This window comes from Pongo pygmaeus, chromosome 9, assembly GCF_028885625.2.
Source record: "Pongo pygmaeus isolate AG05252 chromosome 9, NHGRI_mPonPyg2-v2.0_pri, whole genome shotgun sequence".
In the NCBI taxonomy this organism is placed as follows: domain Eukaryota; kingdom Metazoa; phylum Chordata; class Mammalia; order Primates; family Hominidae; genus Pongo; species Pongo pygmaeus.
The window spans coordinates 78,618,257-78,636,860 of record NC_072382.2 but is presented as its reverse complement, the minus strand read 5'-3'; the positions used below and the strand labels follow the sequence as shown (position 1 = coordinate 78,636,860).

At 37.5% G+C, this 18,604-nt stretch overlaps 1 protein-coding gene across 3 annotated transcripts in view; it reads left to right on the top strand.

Annotated features, from left to right (window-relative positions):
- RSF1 (remodeling and spacing factor 1) overlaps nt 1-18,321 on the top strand; it is a 159,100-nt gene extending 140,779 nt beyond the window's left edge. For all 3 annotated transcript variants that reach the window (XM_054437840.2, XM_054437839.2, XM_054437841.2), the window contains 5 exons: nt 163-230; nt 1,315-1,522; nt 3,058-3,278; nt 6,087-6,275; nt 10,800-18,321. In XM_054437840.2, coding sequence (XP_054293815.1) covers nt 163-230; nt 1,315-1,522; nt 3,058-3,278; nt 6,087-6,275; nt 10,800-11,374 — 1,261 coding nt within the window. In that variant the 3' untranslated portion in view covers nt 11,375-18,321. The remainder of the gene's footprint in view (nt 1-162; nt 231-1,314; nt 1,523-3,057; nt 3,279-6,086; nt 6,276-10,799) is intronic.
- Nucleotides 18,322-18,604: the final 283 nt, after the last annotated feature.

Genomic DNA, 18,604 nt, shown 5'->3' with positions numbered 1-18,604 from the left:
AACCCGGGAGGCAGAGGTTGCAGTGAGCCGAGATGGCGCCACTGCACTCCAGCCTGGCGACAAAGGGAGACTCCATCTCAAAAATAAATAAATAAAAATAATTAAAAAAAAAAAAAAAAAAAGCCAGGACAGGCTATAATGTGATCATTGTGTATATTTTAGATTTGATGAGTTTGATGAAGCAATTGATGAAGCTATTGAAGATGATATCAAAGAAGCCGATGGAGGAGGTATGTGTTTGTCATTCTGTCTTCTTCATAGAACTCTGCCAAGAAGTTCATTCAGGTGCCCAAATTAGGGCAGTGAGCATATATTTTTATTCTCTCTCCCATTGTGTATCATGATTAGTACTGATGTTAGTTGTCTCAGATTTAGAGTAATTTGTGGACACAATGTCAGTGTATAGACTCAGATCTTACTAATTACTTTTAAAGCAGTTTTGTTTTACAAGCTGATATAAAACATTGATGTTCCTGCATAGGTTAAAAAATTTACTTCTGATTTCATATAGAAAACTGAGGAAACTTTTCAGTTGTCTTTGAGACTACAAAGTCTCAAAAATCATGGATAATCAGAACCAAAATAATTTAAACCAAAATTTTTTAAGTTAACCTATTAAAAATTGGTTTCTTAATTTCATAGTCTTTAGTAAGTGACATTAAAATAGAAGAACTTGAAGGTAATTTAATTAAAGCACTATTAACCAATGCTCCAATATGGAACGTTCTGGTTTCTGCTTAGTTATTATGAAAACTCTGGAAAAGATTAATTAGTAGATTGTTTAAGGCTTTTCCAGAGATGTATGTTTTATTTACATCTTTGCTGCTGAATTCTCACTTTTTCTGTCCTGCAAACACTGTTTTTAAAAACTCTATTGGCCTCTTTCTAAAGCCTTGTCCAAAAGACAGCTTTCAAGAAGAGATTCTTGAGTGACTGCTCATAGGTATGAGGTTTCTTTTTTGGGTGATGAAAATGTTCTGGAGTTAGGTAGTGGTGATGGTTGCACAACTTTGTGACTATACTAAAAACGCCTGAATTGTACACTTTAAGAGGGTGAATATTATGGTGTGTGAATTGTATAAAAATTTAAAAAACACGAGGTTCCCTACATAGTAAACTTCTCTTCAGTAGGATAAACGAATGCTAAAACTCTGAGACCTCTGTCAGCTGAAGTCATGAGAAAACTGCATATTTGTAGGAAGAAAATAAAGAAATGAAGAGCTGCTAAGCATAAGGACTGTCTCTAGAAATTAAAGGGAAGCTTTTAATAAACACATATTTTTCTCTACCCGAACTTCCCTCCCCCAAATTCAGGAGTTGGCCGAGGAAAAGATATCTCCACCATCACAGGTCATCGTGGGAAAGACATCTCTACTATTTTGGATGAAGAAAGAAAAGAAAATAAACGACCCCAGAGGGCAGCTGCTGCTCGAAGGAAGAAACGCCGGCGATTAAACGATCTGGACAGTGATAGCAACCTGGATGAAGAAGAGAGCGAGGATGAATTCAAGATTAGTGATGGGTGTGTGGTCTCCTACTAGACCCCAATCCCTAGATACCAGCAGGAACAGGACTGGGCTAGCAGAGAGGCTTGCCCATGCTGTGATGAGGGTTTTCTTCTTCATGTACATAGACAACCTCTGTTTATTTTCAGGATATTTAAAGCAGATTCAAGAATACTAATTTTGGCCCATTTTTAAAGTTTAGAACAGAAAATAGATTTATGGTTGTTTAACATTCAAAATTGTATTTAAATTTTACTAACTACAATTAAACCTTCATTTGTTGAGAGCTTTCTCTGTACCTCTATGCCACCTTCTGCCAGGTCCGTGAGGGGTCCAGTCCTATGTGAAAAATAAATAAGATATTATCCTCTCATGACTCATAGAAGTTGGACTTGGGACTGGTAATCCAGTATAGAAGATCAAGAAAGACTTCTTTGCAGAGTTGGAATTGAAACAATACTGCAGAGTTTCTCCTTCCAGATTATTAGAAGAGGAAACAAGCATATAAACCACACACACACACACAAAGTCATTCTGCATAACTGCTACTAAAATACAGGGAAAGATAAATTAGGCTACAGAGGAAAGTTGACTTAATCCAAAGAGTAAACCTTAAAGTAGAAGTAAAGCTTGATCTGAAATTTGAAGAATGAGTATTTGGAATCAACAAGTATGAGACTAAAAGCAGGATAAGAAAAAGGTATTCTAAGCATAGAAGTCATATGTCCAAGACGGCAAGCTGCAAAATGTCATAGAATGTTTGGGAAACTCCTGTTGGCTCTGGATAGCAGGAATAAGGGGATGAAGTAGAGAGTGTCCTACTGGAGATGTGGCCAAGTGATAAAAAGAGCCAGATTAGGGAGTGTTTTATTTGTCGTGCATAAGTGTTTTGACTTTATCCTGAAAATTATACAAAACCAGTGAAGGGTTTTAAACACTAAATTAATATGAGATTTACGCTTCAGAAAGATTCATCCTGGCATTCATTTGGAGGATAGATTGAGGGGAAATGAGACTAGATATTAGAGAAACTATTTGTGGAGTTGCTTTTGTAGTTTAGGTGAGTATGAAAAGCTGAAAACAGAAGAGATCAGGTTTGAGAGATTATCTTTTAAGAGGTAGACTCTAGAGAAATTATTAATTTATTAGATATGAGAAATGAAAAGGGGAAAGTTAGGATAAATACCACGTTTCTGGTTGGAGTTACTGGATGAGTGATGGTGCCAAATACCAGGCCAGGGAACAGAAGAGAGAAGTAGATTGGGAAATAATGAATTCACTTTTGAATATGTCGAATTTAACGTGGGGGACATCCCAAGAGGTCAAAGCAGTACAGAAATCAACATTAATTCATCTTTACAACCCCTCCTAAGAGGATAGGTGGCAAAACATTTTCCCCATTTTATAAATAGGGCATTTGATACAGTTATCCAGATATGTTGCACTATACTTAATGATTCACTGGGCTCACCAGAATTTGAACTCAGAGCTCTTAAAAATGGGTTCACTCTTCTAAATACCATTGTATTTTTATCTGGTTTCTCTTGGACAGATCTCAAGATGAGTTTGTTGTGTCTGATGAAAACCCAGATGAAAGTGAAGAAGATCCGCCATCTAATGATGACAGTGACACTGACTTTTGTAGCCGTAGACTGAGGCGACACCCCTCTCGGCCAATGAGGCAGAGCAGGCGTTTGCGAAGAAAGACCCCAAAGAAAAAATATTCCGATGATGATGAAGAGGAGGAATCTGAGGAGAATAGTAGAGACTCTGGTAAAAATAATCTGTAGCCATATGGTAGCTCAACAAATTCTTTTTTTTTTTTTTTTTTTTTCTTGTTGCTCATGCTGGAGTCCAATTGCGCCATCTCGGCTCACTGCGACCTCTGTGTCCCGGGTTCAAGCGATTCTCCTACCTCAGCCTCCCAAGTAGCTGGGATGACAGGCATGCGCCACCATGCCTGGCTAATTTTGTATTTTTAGTAGAGAGGGAGTTTCTCCATGTCGGCCAGGCTGGTCTCAAACTCCCGACCTCAGGTGATCTGCCCACCTCGGCCTCCCAAAGTGCTGGGATTACAGGCGTGAGCCAGCACGCTGGCCAGCTCAACAAATTCTTATGACTTCTGGAGTTAAGAGTTCTTAAAATTCTGTTCTTAAGACTTATTTCTGACTAAATTTTTCTCATAGAAAGCACATCTGAGAAAATACATACTGATTGATACGTTAACTTCATATCAGATGCCTAGTAGGATTGTGATGACTCCTTGGTTGTCAAATGTTTCCGCTCCTAAACCTTCATCTTCATAGGGTTTCTTGGCAATCATTCTCAATAAACTGTGAACATTTCCCTCAGATGCCCAGCTGTTGGAGAGAGAAGAATATAAGTTAACTCTCATTTAGACCACAGTCAGTGTTGAGTAGTTTTTACAGATTAACAGTAGTTGATGTTGTTATAGAGTATGCTTATCCCTATTAAGTGAGTAAATAGAGGCTCAACCGCTAAAAGAAATGCGTGCTTTATGCAATTGGCAAATTGATAGGTGTCATCTTATTGGAGAAGAACCATAGATATGAGTATCAGACTCTGGCCATCCTTGTGGGGTTTTTTTGGTTTTATTTATCGTTTTTCCTAAACTGTCTAAATAAGTATGATAATATCATGCCCCTTTATCAGTGATTATTTCCTGAGGACAAGGACATTTTCTTACATAACCACAATGCAGTTACCAAATTCAGATATTTTAACATTGATATAATGCTATTACGTAATTAACAGTACACATTCAAATTTTTATCAAGTATCTCCATATTATTCTTTATATCTTTTTTTTCTTTTTCTAACCCAGGATCCATTCCAGGGCTATGTGTTTATTCACATCTCTTTAGTCACCATTAATCTGGAATAATCCTCAAATTTTGTCTCATCTTGATATTTTTAAAGAGTACCTACTAGTTGTTTTGTAGATGTTTCTCAGTTTGGATTTCTTTTGTTTCCTTGTGATAAGATTCAGATTATGCATTTATAGCGGTAATAGCACAGAGAATGTTGCGTCTTCTGAGTCTCTTTATTATTTTTCCTTATAATTAATAAGTAATTTGTGGGAATTTGAGACTATTTAAATACCCTGTTCCTTATATTTCACCTGCTAGTTTTAGTTCCTGTGGATAATTCTAACTCTGTCATTTCTATTTATTTATTGTTGTTCTGTAAGGAAGAACATTTCCCTTCTCCTCCATATGTTTATTTATTTATGTCAATGTAAACTCGTGGATTCTTATTCTGATCAGTGGATATACTACATTCCCATCACTATTTAGGCTCCATTTGTCCCAAATTTGGCCAATGAGAACCACTTCAACCTATTGGCTAGCTATTTTGAAATGTTTGAAATCCACGAAAGAATAACAAGCTTGAATGTCATACTTCGGTGGAATTTAACATTCTGAAAAACAGTTGTGACATAATGCCACAGCCTCACTCTGGTTTATTGATCAGAGATGACAGGAACAATGCTATTTAGCAGTGCTTTGCAAGTTTGAGTAGGTCTGTGTGCTTTATTTAGCAGATTTGTATTCTTTATGGAGAAAAGTCAAAAATATATCTTGTATTTATGTGGAACGGATTCATGAGTTTTCTTTGGTTAGAGGGCATAACCTCTGCAATACATTATGACTATAGCCACAGGTAGAACAGCAGATTATCAGGAGACGGATTTGTGGTAGCCGTCTACCAAGAAGAGCAGTCATGGCAGCTGTGTACCTGACCAGGTAGCTGTAGGTCGACTGCAGTAAGGACTATTTCTAAAAAAGTATAACACATTTAGGCCGGGTGTGGTGGCTCACACCTGTAATCCCTTGGGAGGCCGAGGCAGGCGGATCACTTGCCAGGAATTCAAGACCAGCCTGGCCGACATGGCAAAACCTCATCTCTACTAAAAATACAAAAATTAGCCAGGTGTGGTGGCGGGTACCTGTAGTCCCAGCTACTCGGAAGGCTGAGGCAGGAGAATTGCTTGAACCCGGGAGGTGGAGTTTGCAGTGAGCCAAGATCACGCCACTGTGCTCCAGCCTGGGTGACATAGTGAGACTCTGTCTCAAAAACAAACTAAAAAGGATAAAACATTTTCTAATCTTGAGGATTCACCGCTAAGAGTATATATTGTGAAGTTTGGCATTAAAAACCCTCACAGATTGACTCATTCTTTTTTTTTTTTTTTTAAGTGAGACTTGAAGGCCAGGCATGTTGTAATCTCAACACTTTGGTAGGTAGCCAGGAGTGGTAGTGCATATATCTGTGATCCTAGCTTTAGCTACTGGGGCAGCTGAGGCCAGAGGATCTCTTGAGCCCAGGAGGTTGAGGCTGTAGTGAGCCGTGTTCATGCCACTGCACTCCAGCCTGTGTGATAGTGAGATACTCTCTCAAATAAAATGAGACTCATAAAGTAACTTTTATAAGTTACTGTTCACTTAAAAATATTTATGACTGAACTCTGCTTAGTAGCTTTTCATTTTTATAACCTAAGCTACATTTCTACTTAATAGACTTAAATTTTGTACTTTTTTCTTCCTTTTTTTAAAATAGAAAGTGACTTCAGTGATGATTTTAGTGATGATTTTGTAGAAACTCGGCGAAGGCGGTCAAGGAGAAATCAGAAAAGACAAATTAACTACAAAGAAGACTCAGAAAGTGACGGTTCCCAGAAGAGTTTGCGACGTGGTAAAGAAATAAGGCGAGTACACAAGCGAAGACTTTCTAGCTCAGAGAGTGAAGGTAAGACATAGGTCTCCTATGTATAGAAGTTTGGACAGGGCAAAATAGACATTATAAAGTGAACTCAGGATTGTGATTCTGTACCATTCTTTGAAACTCATATAACCAGGCCAGGCATGGTGGCTCACGCCTATAATCCTGGCAGTTTGGGAGGCCAGGGCAAGCAGATCACTTGAGGCCAGGAGTTCAAGACCAGCCTGTCCAACATGGTGAGACCTTGTCTCTACTAAAAATAAAAAAATTAGCCTGTGTGGTGATATGAGCCTGTAATCTTAGCTACTCAGGAGGTTGAGGCAGGAGAATTGCTTGAACCTGGGAGGCAGAGGTTGCAGTGAGCCAAGGTTGTGCCACTGCACTCCACCCTGGGTGACAGAGCAAGACTGTGTCTCAAAAAAAAAAAAAAATCCGTATGACCAGTAGTATCTTTGAGATAAAACCTATAATTTTGTGCCTACCATAGTTTAAATAAAAGATACTTGGTAAGAGGCTAATTTTTAAGATCTCCATTGTAATTTAAATTTTCATTGAAACTAGAAAAGTCTCAGAAAATTGTGATCTGATCAAGATTATTCTACTTCTTTTTCTTACTCCCTTATTCATGGCCCTCATTTTGAAATAACCTCTTATGTCCTTAATAGCTAAAAGGTTTCAAATAAAAGTGCCTACTGTCTCTTTCCACCTTGACTATGATTTCAGTTGGAAACCGTTTTATTTCCTAATAGCTGTAACTGTGCCCCCTACCAGTAGTACAAGACAAGTTCTAAAATATGAATTTCTGACGTCCATTTAGTCTTTTTTGTTTTATTTATTTTATATATATATATACGTGTGTGTGTGTGTGTATGTGTGTATATATATATATATATATATATTTTTTTTTTTTTTTTTTTTTTTTTTTTTTTTTTTTGAGACAGAGTCTCACTCTGTCACCCAGGCTGGAGTGCAGTGGTGCAATCTCGGCTCACTGCAACCTCCACCTCCCAGGTTCAAATGATTCTTCTGGCTCAGCTTCTCAATAGCTAGGATTTTAGGCATGCGCCACCAGGCCTGGCTAATTTTTGTATTTTTAGTAGAGACGGGGTTTCACCATGTTGGCCAAGCTAGTCTCGAACTCCTGACCTCAGGTGATCCGCCCACCTTGGCCTCCCAAAGTGCTGGGATTACAGGCATGAGCCACCGCGCCCGGCTTTATGGCCTGTTTGGAAGATTGTTTTGCTTTCATAGATTAAACATGAATTTAAGTTTGAGCCCAAGACAGAAGAGAAAGGGAAATAAAATGTTTGGATGTGGGATGCTAAAGAAGGGAGGTGAACATCCTTTTCGAATGTGTACTTACCTTCATGTGTCACAGAAACAAACATAAATGCATTAGTTAAGCCATTAAATATGAATATTTATTAAACTAGGCCCTATTCCAAGCACTGGAATATAACAGCAAACAAAATAGCTCTTATGAAACTCTTACTTTAGTTGGGAAGAAGGTGACAATAAACAAGATAGATAAGTAGAATATATGATATATTAGAGATGAGTGCTGTGGAAAAAAATAAAGGAGAAAAGGGGGTTGGGAAAGTAGTTGAATTTCAGATAATATACTAAGGAAATCCTCACTAAGAAAACATTTGAGAGAAGACCTGAAAGAAATGTTGTGTGTGAGTCATGCACTTATCTAAAAGAAGAATGATACAGGCAGATGAAACAATAAATATGAAGGCCTTGAGGTATGTTTGTGCTTGTCATGTTCAGCAGACAGAAGGGAGTGCAGGGTTGTTGGAGCAGAATGAGTGAAGGCAAACATAATGAGATGAAGCAAAGAAGGCAGTGGGGACCAGTCAGCAAATGACAGCCCACCTGCTTACATAAATAAAAAAGCAAGGTTTTTGTTTTTGTTTCTGAGACAGGGTCTCACCCTGGCTGGCGTGCAGTGGCACAATCACAGCTCACCATAGCCTCAATCTGCTGTGCTCAAGCAGTCTACCCGCCTCAGCCTCCCAAGTGGCTAGAAGTGGCATAAGCCACCACACTGTGCTAGTTTTTAAATTTATTTTATAGAGATGAGATCTTGCAGCGTTGCCCTGGCTGGCCTTAAACTCCTGGCCTCAAGTGATCCCCCCTACCTTGGCCTCCCACAGTGTTAGGATTACAGGTGTAAGCCACTGCACCCTGCCCTGTAATACAATTTTTACTGGAAGACTACCATACCAATTTGTTTACATATTGTCTGTTGCCTGCTTTCTCAAAAAGCTGAGTTGTTGTGACTGAGACTATAGGGCCTGCCTCTTACATAAAAAAAGTGCTAACCTCTGATGATAAATAGTGCTGTGCAGTTAAACTTTCTGCACTGATTATATGTGTGTGATCGTTACAATAGCCACTAGCCTCATATGGCTATTGAGCACTTGAAATGTGGCTAGTGTGACCGTGGAACTGAATTTTTATTTTTATTTAATTTTAACTAATTTAAATTTAAAATAACCACATGTGACTAGTGTTTATCATATTAAATAACACAGAGTAGGACATTGTATAGACTTTGGATTTTTATTTTGTGTAAGGTGAGAAACATTTGGGCCAAAGCACAGATGAGTATTCAGAAGCAGATGAGGAGGAAGAGGAAAGCAAACCATCCCACATTTTGAGCAAAAGAGTGATATGATCTGACTTAGATTTTAATTTGCTGTGGTAGTTGTGTTACGAATAGATTGAAGGGGGCCAGGGCAGAAGCTAGAAGACCCATTGGGAAGTCATTGTAATAGTCCAGGTGAGAGATGAGGGAGGGTGGAACTGGGTCAGTAGCAGTAAAGGGATGAAAGCAGTCACATTATGGATATGTTTTAAAGTGAGACCCAAAGGATTTACCGTTGGGTTGGATGAGAGAAAGAAAAGAATCAAGGATGACTGAGCAATTGGAGGAGCAATTGCCAAAAACTAAGTTGGTAGAGACCACAGTGCTGCAGGTTTAAGGAGAAAGTTTAGGAGCCCAGTTTTAGACACATCATTTGACATGCCTTTTTAGAGATATCCAAGCCTAGATGTCGAGTAGGCAGTTTGATATACTAGTCTGGAATTCAGTGGTTGCCTAAAATAAATATGAGAGCCGTTAGCACATAGATGGCATGCCAAGTTGTGAGACTAGGTGAGTTCTTCTAAAATGGAAGTAGAGTCATCTTCAGTATCCATGGAGGATTGATTTCAGGATCCCCGCAGATACCAAAATCCTTGGATTTACAAGTCCCTCGTATAAAATGGTGTCATATTTGCATATAACCTACCCATATCCTCTATATACTTTAAATAATCTCTAGAATATTTAAAATACCTGATACAGTGTAAATGTTATATAATTGCTATACTGTATTGTTTAGTGAATGACAAGAAAAAAGTCTATGTATGTTCAGTTCAGATACTACCATCTATTTTTTTCCTGAATATTTTCCATCTGCAGTTGGTTAAATTAATGGATAGGGAGGCCCAACTATATAGACAAAGAAGAGAAGACAATTAAGACTACCAAGGGCGTCTGATAACTAAGATGAGAGTTGGCACAGTGTTTAAGATGTACAGAGTTGGGTGTCCAGTTTGAATCTTTCCTTATCAGCATGTTGACATGATAACCTAATTTGTGTATTAGTGGGAAGGAGTTTGTTAGTTTGAACTAACCTATCTTCATTTAATTCAAGCATTATCAAACATCTTCCCCAAGAAATCTGCTGTTGGCTGGGCACAGTGGCTCATGCCTATAATCCCAGCACTTTGGGAGGCCAAGATGGGCAGATCACTTGAGGCCAGGAGGTCAAGACCAGTCTGGCCAACATGGTGAAACCCCGTCTCTACTAAAAATGCAAAGAAATTAGCTGGGTGTGGCGGCACACACACCTGTAATCCCAGCTACTTGGGAGGCTGAGACAGGAGAATTGCAGAACCTGGAAGGCAGAGGTTGCAGTGAGCCTAGTTTGTGCCACAATACTCCAGCCTGAGAGACAGAGTGAGACTCCATCTCAAAAAATAAAGAAGGCCAGGCATGGTGGCTCATGCCTGTAATCCCAGCACTTTGGTAGGCCGAGGCAGATGGATCACAAGGTCAGGAGTTCGAGACCAGCCTGGCCAACATAGTGAAACCCCGTCTCTACTAAAAATACAAAAAGTTAGCCGAGCGTGGTGGTGGGTGCCTGTAATCCCAGCTACTCGGGAGGCTGAGGCGGGAGAATCGCTTGAACCTGGGAGGCGGAGGGTGCAGTGAGCCAAGATCACGCCATTGTACTCTAGCCAGGGCAACAGTGTGAGACTCTGTCTCAATAAAAAAAAAGAAAATATTGTCTAAAGTCATAAATAAAGTACACCATGAATCATATTGGGCATTGTTATGGGACTGAGAAGAGAGAAATCAGGCCAATTATTGAAAGGAAACATTTATGTACAAGCAATTCTGAAAGCAGGACGTGGGGTGAATATGGGGAGGAAAAGGAGAATTAAATTCATTTATGGTTAACCGTGCCAATGGCTTAAATGTGCTGTTTATTCTAGAGAGCTATTTGTCCAAGAACTCTGAAGATGACGAGCTAGCTAAAGAATCAAAGCGGTCAGTTCGAAAGCGGGGCCGAAGCACAGATGAGTATTCAGAAGCAGATGAAGAGGAGGAGGAAGAGGAAGGCAAACCATCCCGCAAACGGCTACACCGGATTGAGACGGATGAGGAGGAGAGTTGTGACAATGCTCATGGAGATGCAAATCAGCCTGCCCATGACAGCCAGCCTAGGGTCCTGCCCTCAGAACAAGAGAGCACCAAGAAGCCGTACCGGATAGAAAGTGATGAGGAAGAGGACTTTGAAAATGTAGGCAAAGTGGGGAGCCCATTGGACTATAGCTTAGTGGACTTACCTTCAACCAATGGACAGAGCCCTGGCAAAGCCATTGAGAACTTGATTGGCAAGCCTACTGAGAAGTCTCAGACCCCCAAGGACAACAGCACAGCCAGTGCAAGCCTAGCCTCCAATGGGACAAATGGTGGGCAGGAGGCAGGAGCACCAGAAGAGGAGGAAGATGAGCTTTTGAGAGTGACTGACCTTGTTGATTATGTCTGTAACAGTGAACAGTTATAAGACTTTTTTTCCATTTTTGTGCTAATTTATTCCACGGTAGCTCTCACACCAGCGGGCCAGTTATTAAAAGCTGTTTAATTTTTCCTAGAAAACTCCACTACAGAATGACTTTTAGAAGAAAAATTTCAACAAATCCTGAAGTCTTTCTGTGAAGTGACCAGTTTTGAACTTTGAAGATAAATAATTGCTGTAAATTCCTTTTGATTTTCTTTTTCCAGGTTCATGGTCCTTGGTAATTTCATTCATGGAAAAAAATCTTATTATAATAACAACAAAGATTTGTATATTTTTGACTTTATATTTCCTGAGCTCTCCTGACTTTGTGAAAAAGGGTGGATGAGAATGCATTCCAAATCTGTGAGGGCCCAAAACAGAATTTAGGGGTGGGAGAAAGCACTTGTGCTTTAGCTTTTTCATATTAAATATATATTATATTTAAACATTCATGGCATAGATGATGATTTACAGACAATTTAAAAGTTCAAGTCTGTACTGTTACAGTTTGAGAGTTGTAGATAACATCATACATAAGTCATTTAGTAACAGCCTTTGTGAAATCAACTTGTTTACTATTGGAGATAACCATACTTAATAAAGAAGAGACAGTGAAAGTACCATCATAATTAACCTAAATTTTTGTTATAGCAGTTTCTTGTTTTAAAAAAAAATAAAATCATCTGAAAAGCATTTGTACAGTAAAATGTATAATGAAGCTTTGCCAACCAGACTGTGCTAGCAACAAATTTTTTTAAATAAGCTTTATGCAGTGGTAATAAGGTGGCCTCAAATATATTGTGTCTGGTGGAGAGTTATTAGTGAAATGAATGTGGTCTTTCTTAAGGCCTGGGTGGACTGTAAACTTTGCCAATAGTATAACTCTTGTCTTCTGGCCACTTGATGTTTAAGTATCTGAAATATCATTTTGAAAAAAATACATCTATATATAACATACATGAAGAGATGCTAAGCTGACAGTGATATTTTAGCACATTTGAAGACTGGGAAGAGATTTTCAGGTGAATTTTAACTGGTCTATTCTTGCCCTTAGTATCTACTTCAAATTGAAGTCTACAAACAAAGCAGTTCCTTTGGGAGGTTTTTAGTTTGAGTTTTAGCGTGTGTGCTTGTGTGTTTGTGTGTGTGCGTGTGTGTGTGTGTTGGAATTTCCTATCTGCCTGGATATATTAGCAGAGTTTGAATGTAGTTTTGGCCTTTGGCCATTAGACTTCTATTAAAATTCATTAATAGTCATACAACCAACATAGAGTTGAATGAGAACTGCCGATGTAATTAATAGGCATGACATCCATTTCAAACATCTCAACACTTTAAAGAAAAGCCCTTTGTTTCAAGAAAAAAGGGTTTGTAACTAACTAAATACCTAACATGTAATTGACACTAAAATATGAACTTTGTCTTATTTAGTTTCTGTTATAGCTGTAAAATTTCAGGCAGAGCCATAACATTGTACAGAGTGTAGCATTTGTGATTAAACCTAGCCTGTTAAATCCTGAAACCTTCAACCATTACTTCTGTGAATACTTTTGCCCTGGGATTTGGGTTTTTCTGTTCCGGTGTTGTGTCTGTTGCCGGCAATGGACACACCATATCTGCTGCTGGCCCAAGGAACGTCATTAATTTTTCTTTCCAAATTAAGTATTATGTGCTAGTCAGTGTATAGTAAAGCACTTCTCTTTTTTATTGCTAAAAAGCTGGCATTAGATTTGCATTATAAATACCTCTCTAGGAACTTTATACTCCTTTTCCTTCTTCAACAGGTATTGCCCTTAAATCTTATCTTTTGGCCTTGAAAGTTTATAGCTATTGTTTTTCAGTTGTTCGTTGTTTTGTTTTGTTTCACTTTAGTTCTGTAGTACCTGCCCATTAATATTTTTGCTTTGATTCTAGCAATGTGTATGTATCTGTATAAAAAATAAAATAATGAAAGCAACCTAAAAATAGGATGCACCAATAGCATGTGGTTCCAAGTAAGTTGTGATTTTTATTTTGAGACAGTGTTCCACTGGAAGGGAGGGAAGGGCTTACATTCACAGACAGTAAAGCAGGGCTGTGGAAGGAGCTGCATTTACTTACAGTCTCCTTTCCAGCTAGGTTTGTTTTATTTATTTGCAAGTCAGCTAAGAATTAACCTTTTGAACTATCTAAAACAGGCAAGCAATATAAAGATTTCTACTAGTGCAAGGTAAGTGATTTGAATGTACAAGTGCCCTTTCCTGCCACCCAGTTTCACTCTACCATTTTAGTCCTGCAGCTGGGTAAAGCCACTATTGTGTGGAAACTCTCCCATGTGCCCTGTCTCTACCTCTGGACACACCAGCTCCTTCTTCCACCTATTCTATTCCTCAGTTAAGCCAAGTCATCAGAAGTAGTATTAAATGGGTAGATAATTTTAACAGGATGCCTAATGTGAAATAGATAATTTTAACAGGATGCCTAATGTGAAATAAGGAGTTATTTTTACTCTTCTACTATAGAAAGCCTAAGGTAATTTTTACCATCGTAAAGACTGAGTATTCCATTTAGGTTTGGAGACCACTTGTTCTGTGCTGCCTGATATTTACCAAACTTGAATAAGTGTTTGTCGACTTGATAGTGAATGTACCCCTTCTCACCTTATATTTTGATTAAATCAATTAATTATAGGTCATCTACCAAGAATGTAATCCAAGCTGTTGATAAAACATTATTAGGCAGATTGATTATTGATTATTAAATTTTGAGCAGTGCAAAAACGGTTGTGCTGCTTGGAGTTCAGATTCAGTCCCTCAAAAAGTTTATGATCACTGAAGTACACTCTGAAGGTATTCTGAAGAAGTTAAAAAAAAATTTTAGAAAACGAAATGTTCTGTATACAAAGACAATACAGTCACTACAAACTGCAGAAAGTATAGGAAAGCAGTAATTGATCTAGAGTTTAGACAGTCTTGGATCTTTTTTAGAGCACTAACCATGGATTTAGACTCAAAATAGCTGCTACATAATAGAGCCCTTTAATAATTTAAACCCCCCTTTTTGAAATACAAGTTGGACTCCCAATGTCAAACTCTAGACTGTAGCAAATGTATTAAAGGGAGACGTAGATTAATATTCAGTGTATTTAGTTTGCAGTTTCTGAAAAGGTTTGAAAACTAGTCAGCTTTTCACAAAGCAGAAACTTTGAACTGAAATATGTGTGAAAAGGACTCAGACTGAAAACATTTTGGTTTTGTACATCAGTGCTGATGAAATTAGTGTAAAACATTTTCCATCATTAGCACATTACTGCAAAATGATGGCAGAGATATTTTCAAGAATGTACATCAAGTTATATTTCCTTGACATCCTTTTTTCAATTGGTCAAGGTTACAGATTCAGAAGATAAAGGGTAGTTTCATTCAGAATAAATTCGTGTCTACTGGCAATCTATATAAAAGTGATCTGCCCAAGGACCAAAAACTTCAAATGCTAATGAAGCTTTTGAAAAATAATTTTTAAACAAATTAATTTTAAAAGGGTGTTACACATACCCAGTTTTTACTTTTTGGTTGATGAAACCCATCCCATAATATACATTTGAGCAAAGTACGTATATTAAGAAAAACATGGACATTTACTTGTTTAAGTTAATAGTCAAAATGATGAGGAAATGTTAGCTGTTTTTAAGTGGGATTGGTGGGGTGTCCTTTGTCACAAGGAATGCTTTTTTAGCTTGTTTGTGGGCATAAGAGATGTTAACCCTTTGCTAGTTCTACCACACAACTGTAAAGAACCTAATGAATCTACAAGTTTAATATTCAGAAAAAGCTAGGAACTCCGCTCTTTACCAATACAGTGGAACAGGTCCCTTATTCAAGGTGATGCCTCACAGCTATAGAACAACTATTCAAAGACCCAGAGTTAAATGGTACGTGTGTATATGTGTGTGTGTGTGCACACGCACACACTTCAGATAAGTATCAGAAAAAATAAAAATGAATCCATCATTAACTATTGAAATAAGATGGCTGCATTGCAACAGATACAAATATTATGAATATCATTTAATTACAGAAAATCTAGACAACAGTTTCTCCTGATGTTTGACATTCTCAAAATATATTCCTCGTTCTCGAAGAAGCAGAGAATGCCAAGGCTGCATATCTGCTGTAATCTACCTAGCCCTCTTCTGCTTAATGTGATCCATTATTGAATCTTCTCAGATTAAAATCCATTCCTATATTATCTACCTTTCCCAAAGTGTGTACCTGTAAACCTGCCTTGAAAGTGGCAAGTTAACTGGTTTTTTTGTGTTGTTTTTATACCAATCCTTAAGGTCAAAGCCTTTTGCTATCAATGTATTTAAACTGAGTTGCTATATGTTCACTTAGTTTGTTTTCAAAATATTTTGCTCCAACTTAAATTATCTTTGAACATCTTTTGAGTGCCAAGAATTGCTAAGTAACTGTAATATGTTGAAGAGAGTAATTGCCAAGCAAGCAGTCATAAGCCAAAATGTAATGAGCTTAGTATATAACCACTTTAGATTATACACTCACCACTTTTTGTATTCATTCATGCAAACCCTCCTGGAAGTCGATTAGAATAGAGTCCCATTTGTGGACTTTTTTTCCTCCTTTTGGACACCTGAGCACAATTTTTTTTTCATTTCATGTTTATACCACTTTGGAAAATTCAGTAAACCCAATTCTGGCACATCATAATGGTTTCAGTTAGTGAAGATGTTATTTTAATAACTTTAAAATATGACTATCCTATACATAAGTTATATAAGAGGGCAAAACAATAGATGAGTAGAAATTTATTACATTTCTTGGATATTTTGAATGAGAAAAAAACGTTTTTAAAGGAATTTTTTTTTCCTTTTTTGGCCAAACCGGTACAAGCTAGAAAGTGTGCTAAGGACTGAATACTTGCCTCGTGCTTTTTGCCACTGGATGATGTAAGTTAAGAATGGAATTGTTAATCCTAAGTATATATTTTCTTGACTTTCATCAGTTTCTAAAGAAATCTAATTTAAGTGTTTTGCGGTTTTGTTTGATCTGTATTTATTGAGTTCTGGTCATAGACCAGCAGCTTGCACGTCATGCTCATGAACAGCCAGAACACAGTTATTGGGGAACTTCATGGCTCAAAACCTTCTGAATCATTTAACTTATTTTGTATGTTGCAAAAAAAAAAAAAGTTTATTTTGCTTGAGAGTCACCTTTTTTTAAAAAAAAAATAACTGTACAGCTTTTAAGGGATGGGAGGTGGGAAAATACCCTAAAATAGGATGTAGATTTTTTACAATTGTGTTTATGCTAGATCATCTACAGGTGCATTATGTAATTAAACCTAAAATTGTTTAAAAATTTGTGCCATGTCTTTTTCATTCTCCTGCCCTTTAGCAGAATTGGTGCATGTCAACTGCTATGTGGACAAGCCTTGAAATTAGAGTAACAAGCCCTGTCTCCAAAGCTTTAAGGTCACTGCATGAAAATTGCACACACACACACACACACACACACACATACACACAGATCTAGCTTATATTAGTAAATGGATTTTCAGGATCAGAACAGCTACAATAGCCCAGATTTGGCTGTTAACAGCATATTCTTACAGCGCATGATTTTTGTGATGCCTAACTAGGGTATTCTCAATGTTAGTCTGGTGTTCTATTCTCTTTCAAAGTAGCTTCTTGATGATGGGATCTGTTGTAGCTTGCCCAAACTTGCCATGAGGTTTTGTGTACACTTTGAAAGGTTATGTCCTGTGCTAAGATGGTGGTAGAGCAGGGCTTGATTTTAATCTATTCATATAAAAGAAGGAAAAAACTAGAATTGCTCTATTTGGTTATTCAGTGGACTTAATTCCACAGGAATAGTTGTCTGCTGAAGCGTGGCAGCAAGAGAAGTCAAATTCAAGTTTCAGTTCCCTCCTTATTCACTAAATATTTTGAAATCTTGTAGAACTTCTGATTCTAGCACAGTCTTACATGGCACATTTTACCATGGTATATTCACAGCTTCGTTTAAATGTCAGTACTTTTTCCCATCTGATAATTTTGCCATTCTAATTTCTCACCTTTGTAGTACAAGTGTATTCTTGAAAATAATTAAATTCATCTAAGTGTGTCATAATATCTATCAAAGCTATATTCATGTGTTGCCAGCGTCAGTTTTTTGCTATCCTCATTCAGAAGGGAAGCCTGCAGATCATGAGTTTCCATGTGAAGAATACAAATTCCACATAAAAATTTATAAATGGTATCTTTTAGAATTTTGATTTAAAGTAATAGCTGGAATTCAGGGACTGTTTGATCAGAATGCCTCTTGAATTTTCCAACATGCTTATATGAAATGCTTTATTTTCCTATGCGTTAAAAAAAAATTCCTGGAATAGGTTCTCAGAGTGTTTTATTTGGTTTCTAGGAGATGAGATTTAAAGCAGAAGCTCCAAGATTAGCATAAAACTAACTCTTGAGGTAATCAGGACCGTGCTGTTAGTCAAATAGAAGCTGGAGTGCTCTCTGTCACATAATGTACTGCATGTGTGTGGGGGCGGGGGGGCAGGGAAGATCAGAAAACTGGAAATGTAATTCTGATAACACACAAAGTAAATTGTGCATTAAAAGTATGGGAATTCTTGGTAGCTTAAAGCTTCAGGGGTTAACTTCAGTGTATGAACACCTAGTGTGTTAGAATTGCAGTGCATAGTTGTTTAAATACAATATTCCTTGTAAGTGACAACCAAAATATGTTGTGGCTGGTGCCAATATTTTTGTTAATGAAATGTTCAGTGTCTCACTACAGTCTGATCAGAACTCTTGGTGTTATAAGCCAGGCCTAAAGCCATTTTATAGCTATTGGCCTAATTGTGTAACTTTTTCTTTCAAAATGTTTTAATACTTCTGTCATTTCTTTCACTTAATATGTCAATTGTCATAATAAAAATTTAAATTTGAATTATTTAGCATGATGTGTTTGCAAACTTAGCTTATTTTAAATTTTGTGGCACATGGAACAAATTGTCTGTAACAGTTCGTGACGGTTAAAATTTATCACCCAGGCCTAGATGAATTGTACTCCCACTATCTAGAAAGTAAATTTGCAAGTGCATCAATTTCCCTAAAATAATTTTTAAGGCTATTTGCCAACTAGACAAATATAGATATTAGAAAACTATTATTGATTTCTATCTTTAGCCTCTGGAGAACTAACACATTATAGAGGCTGTGGACTTGTTCTG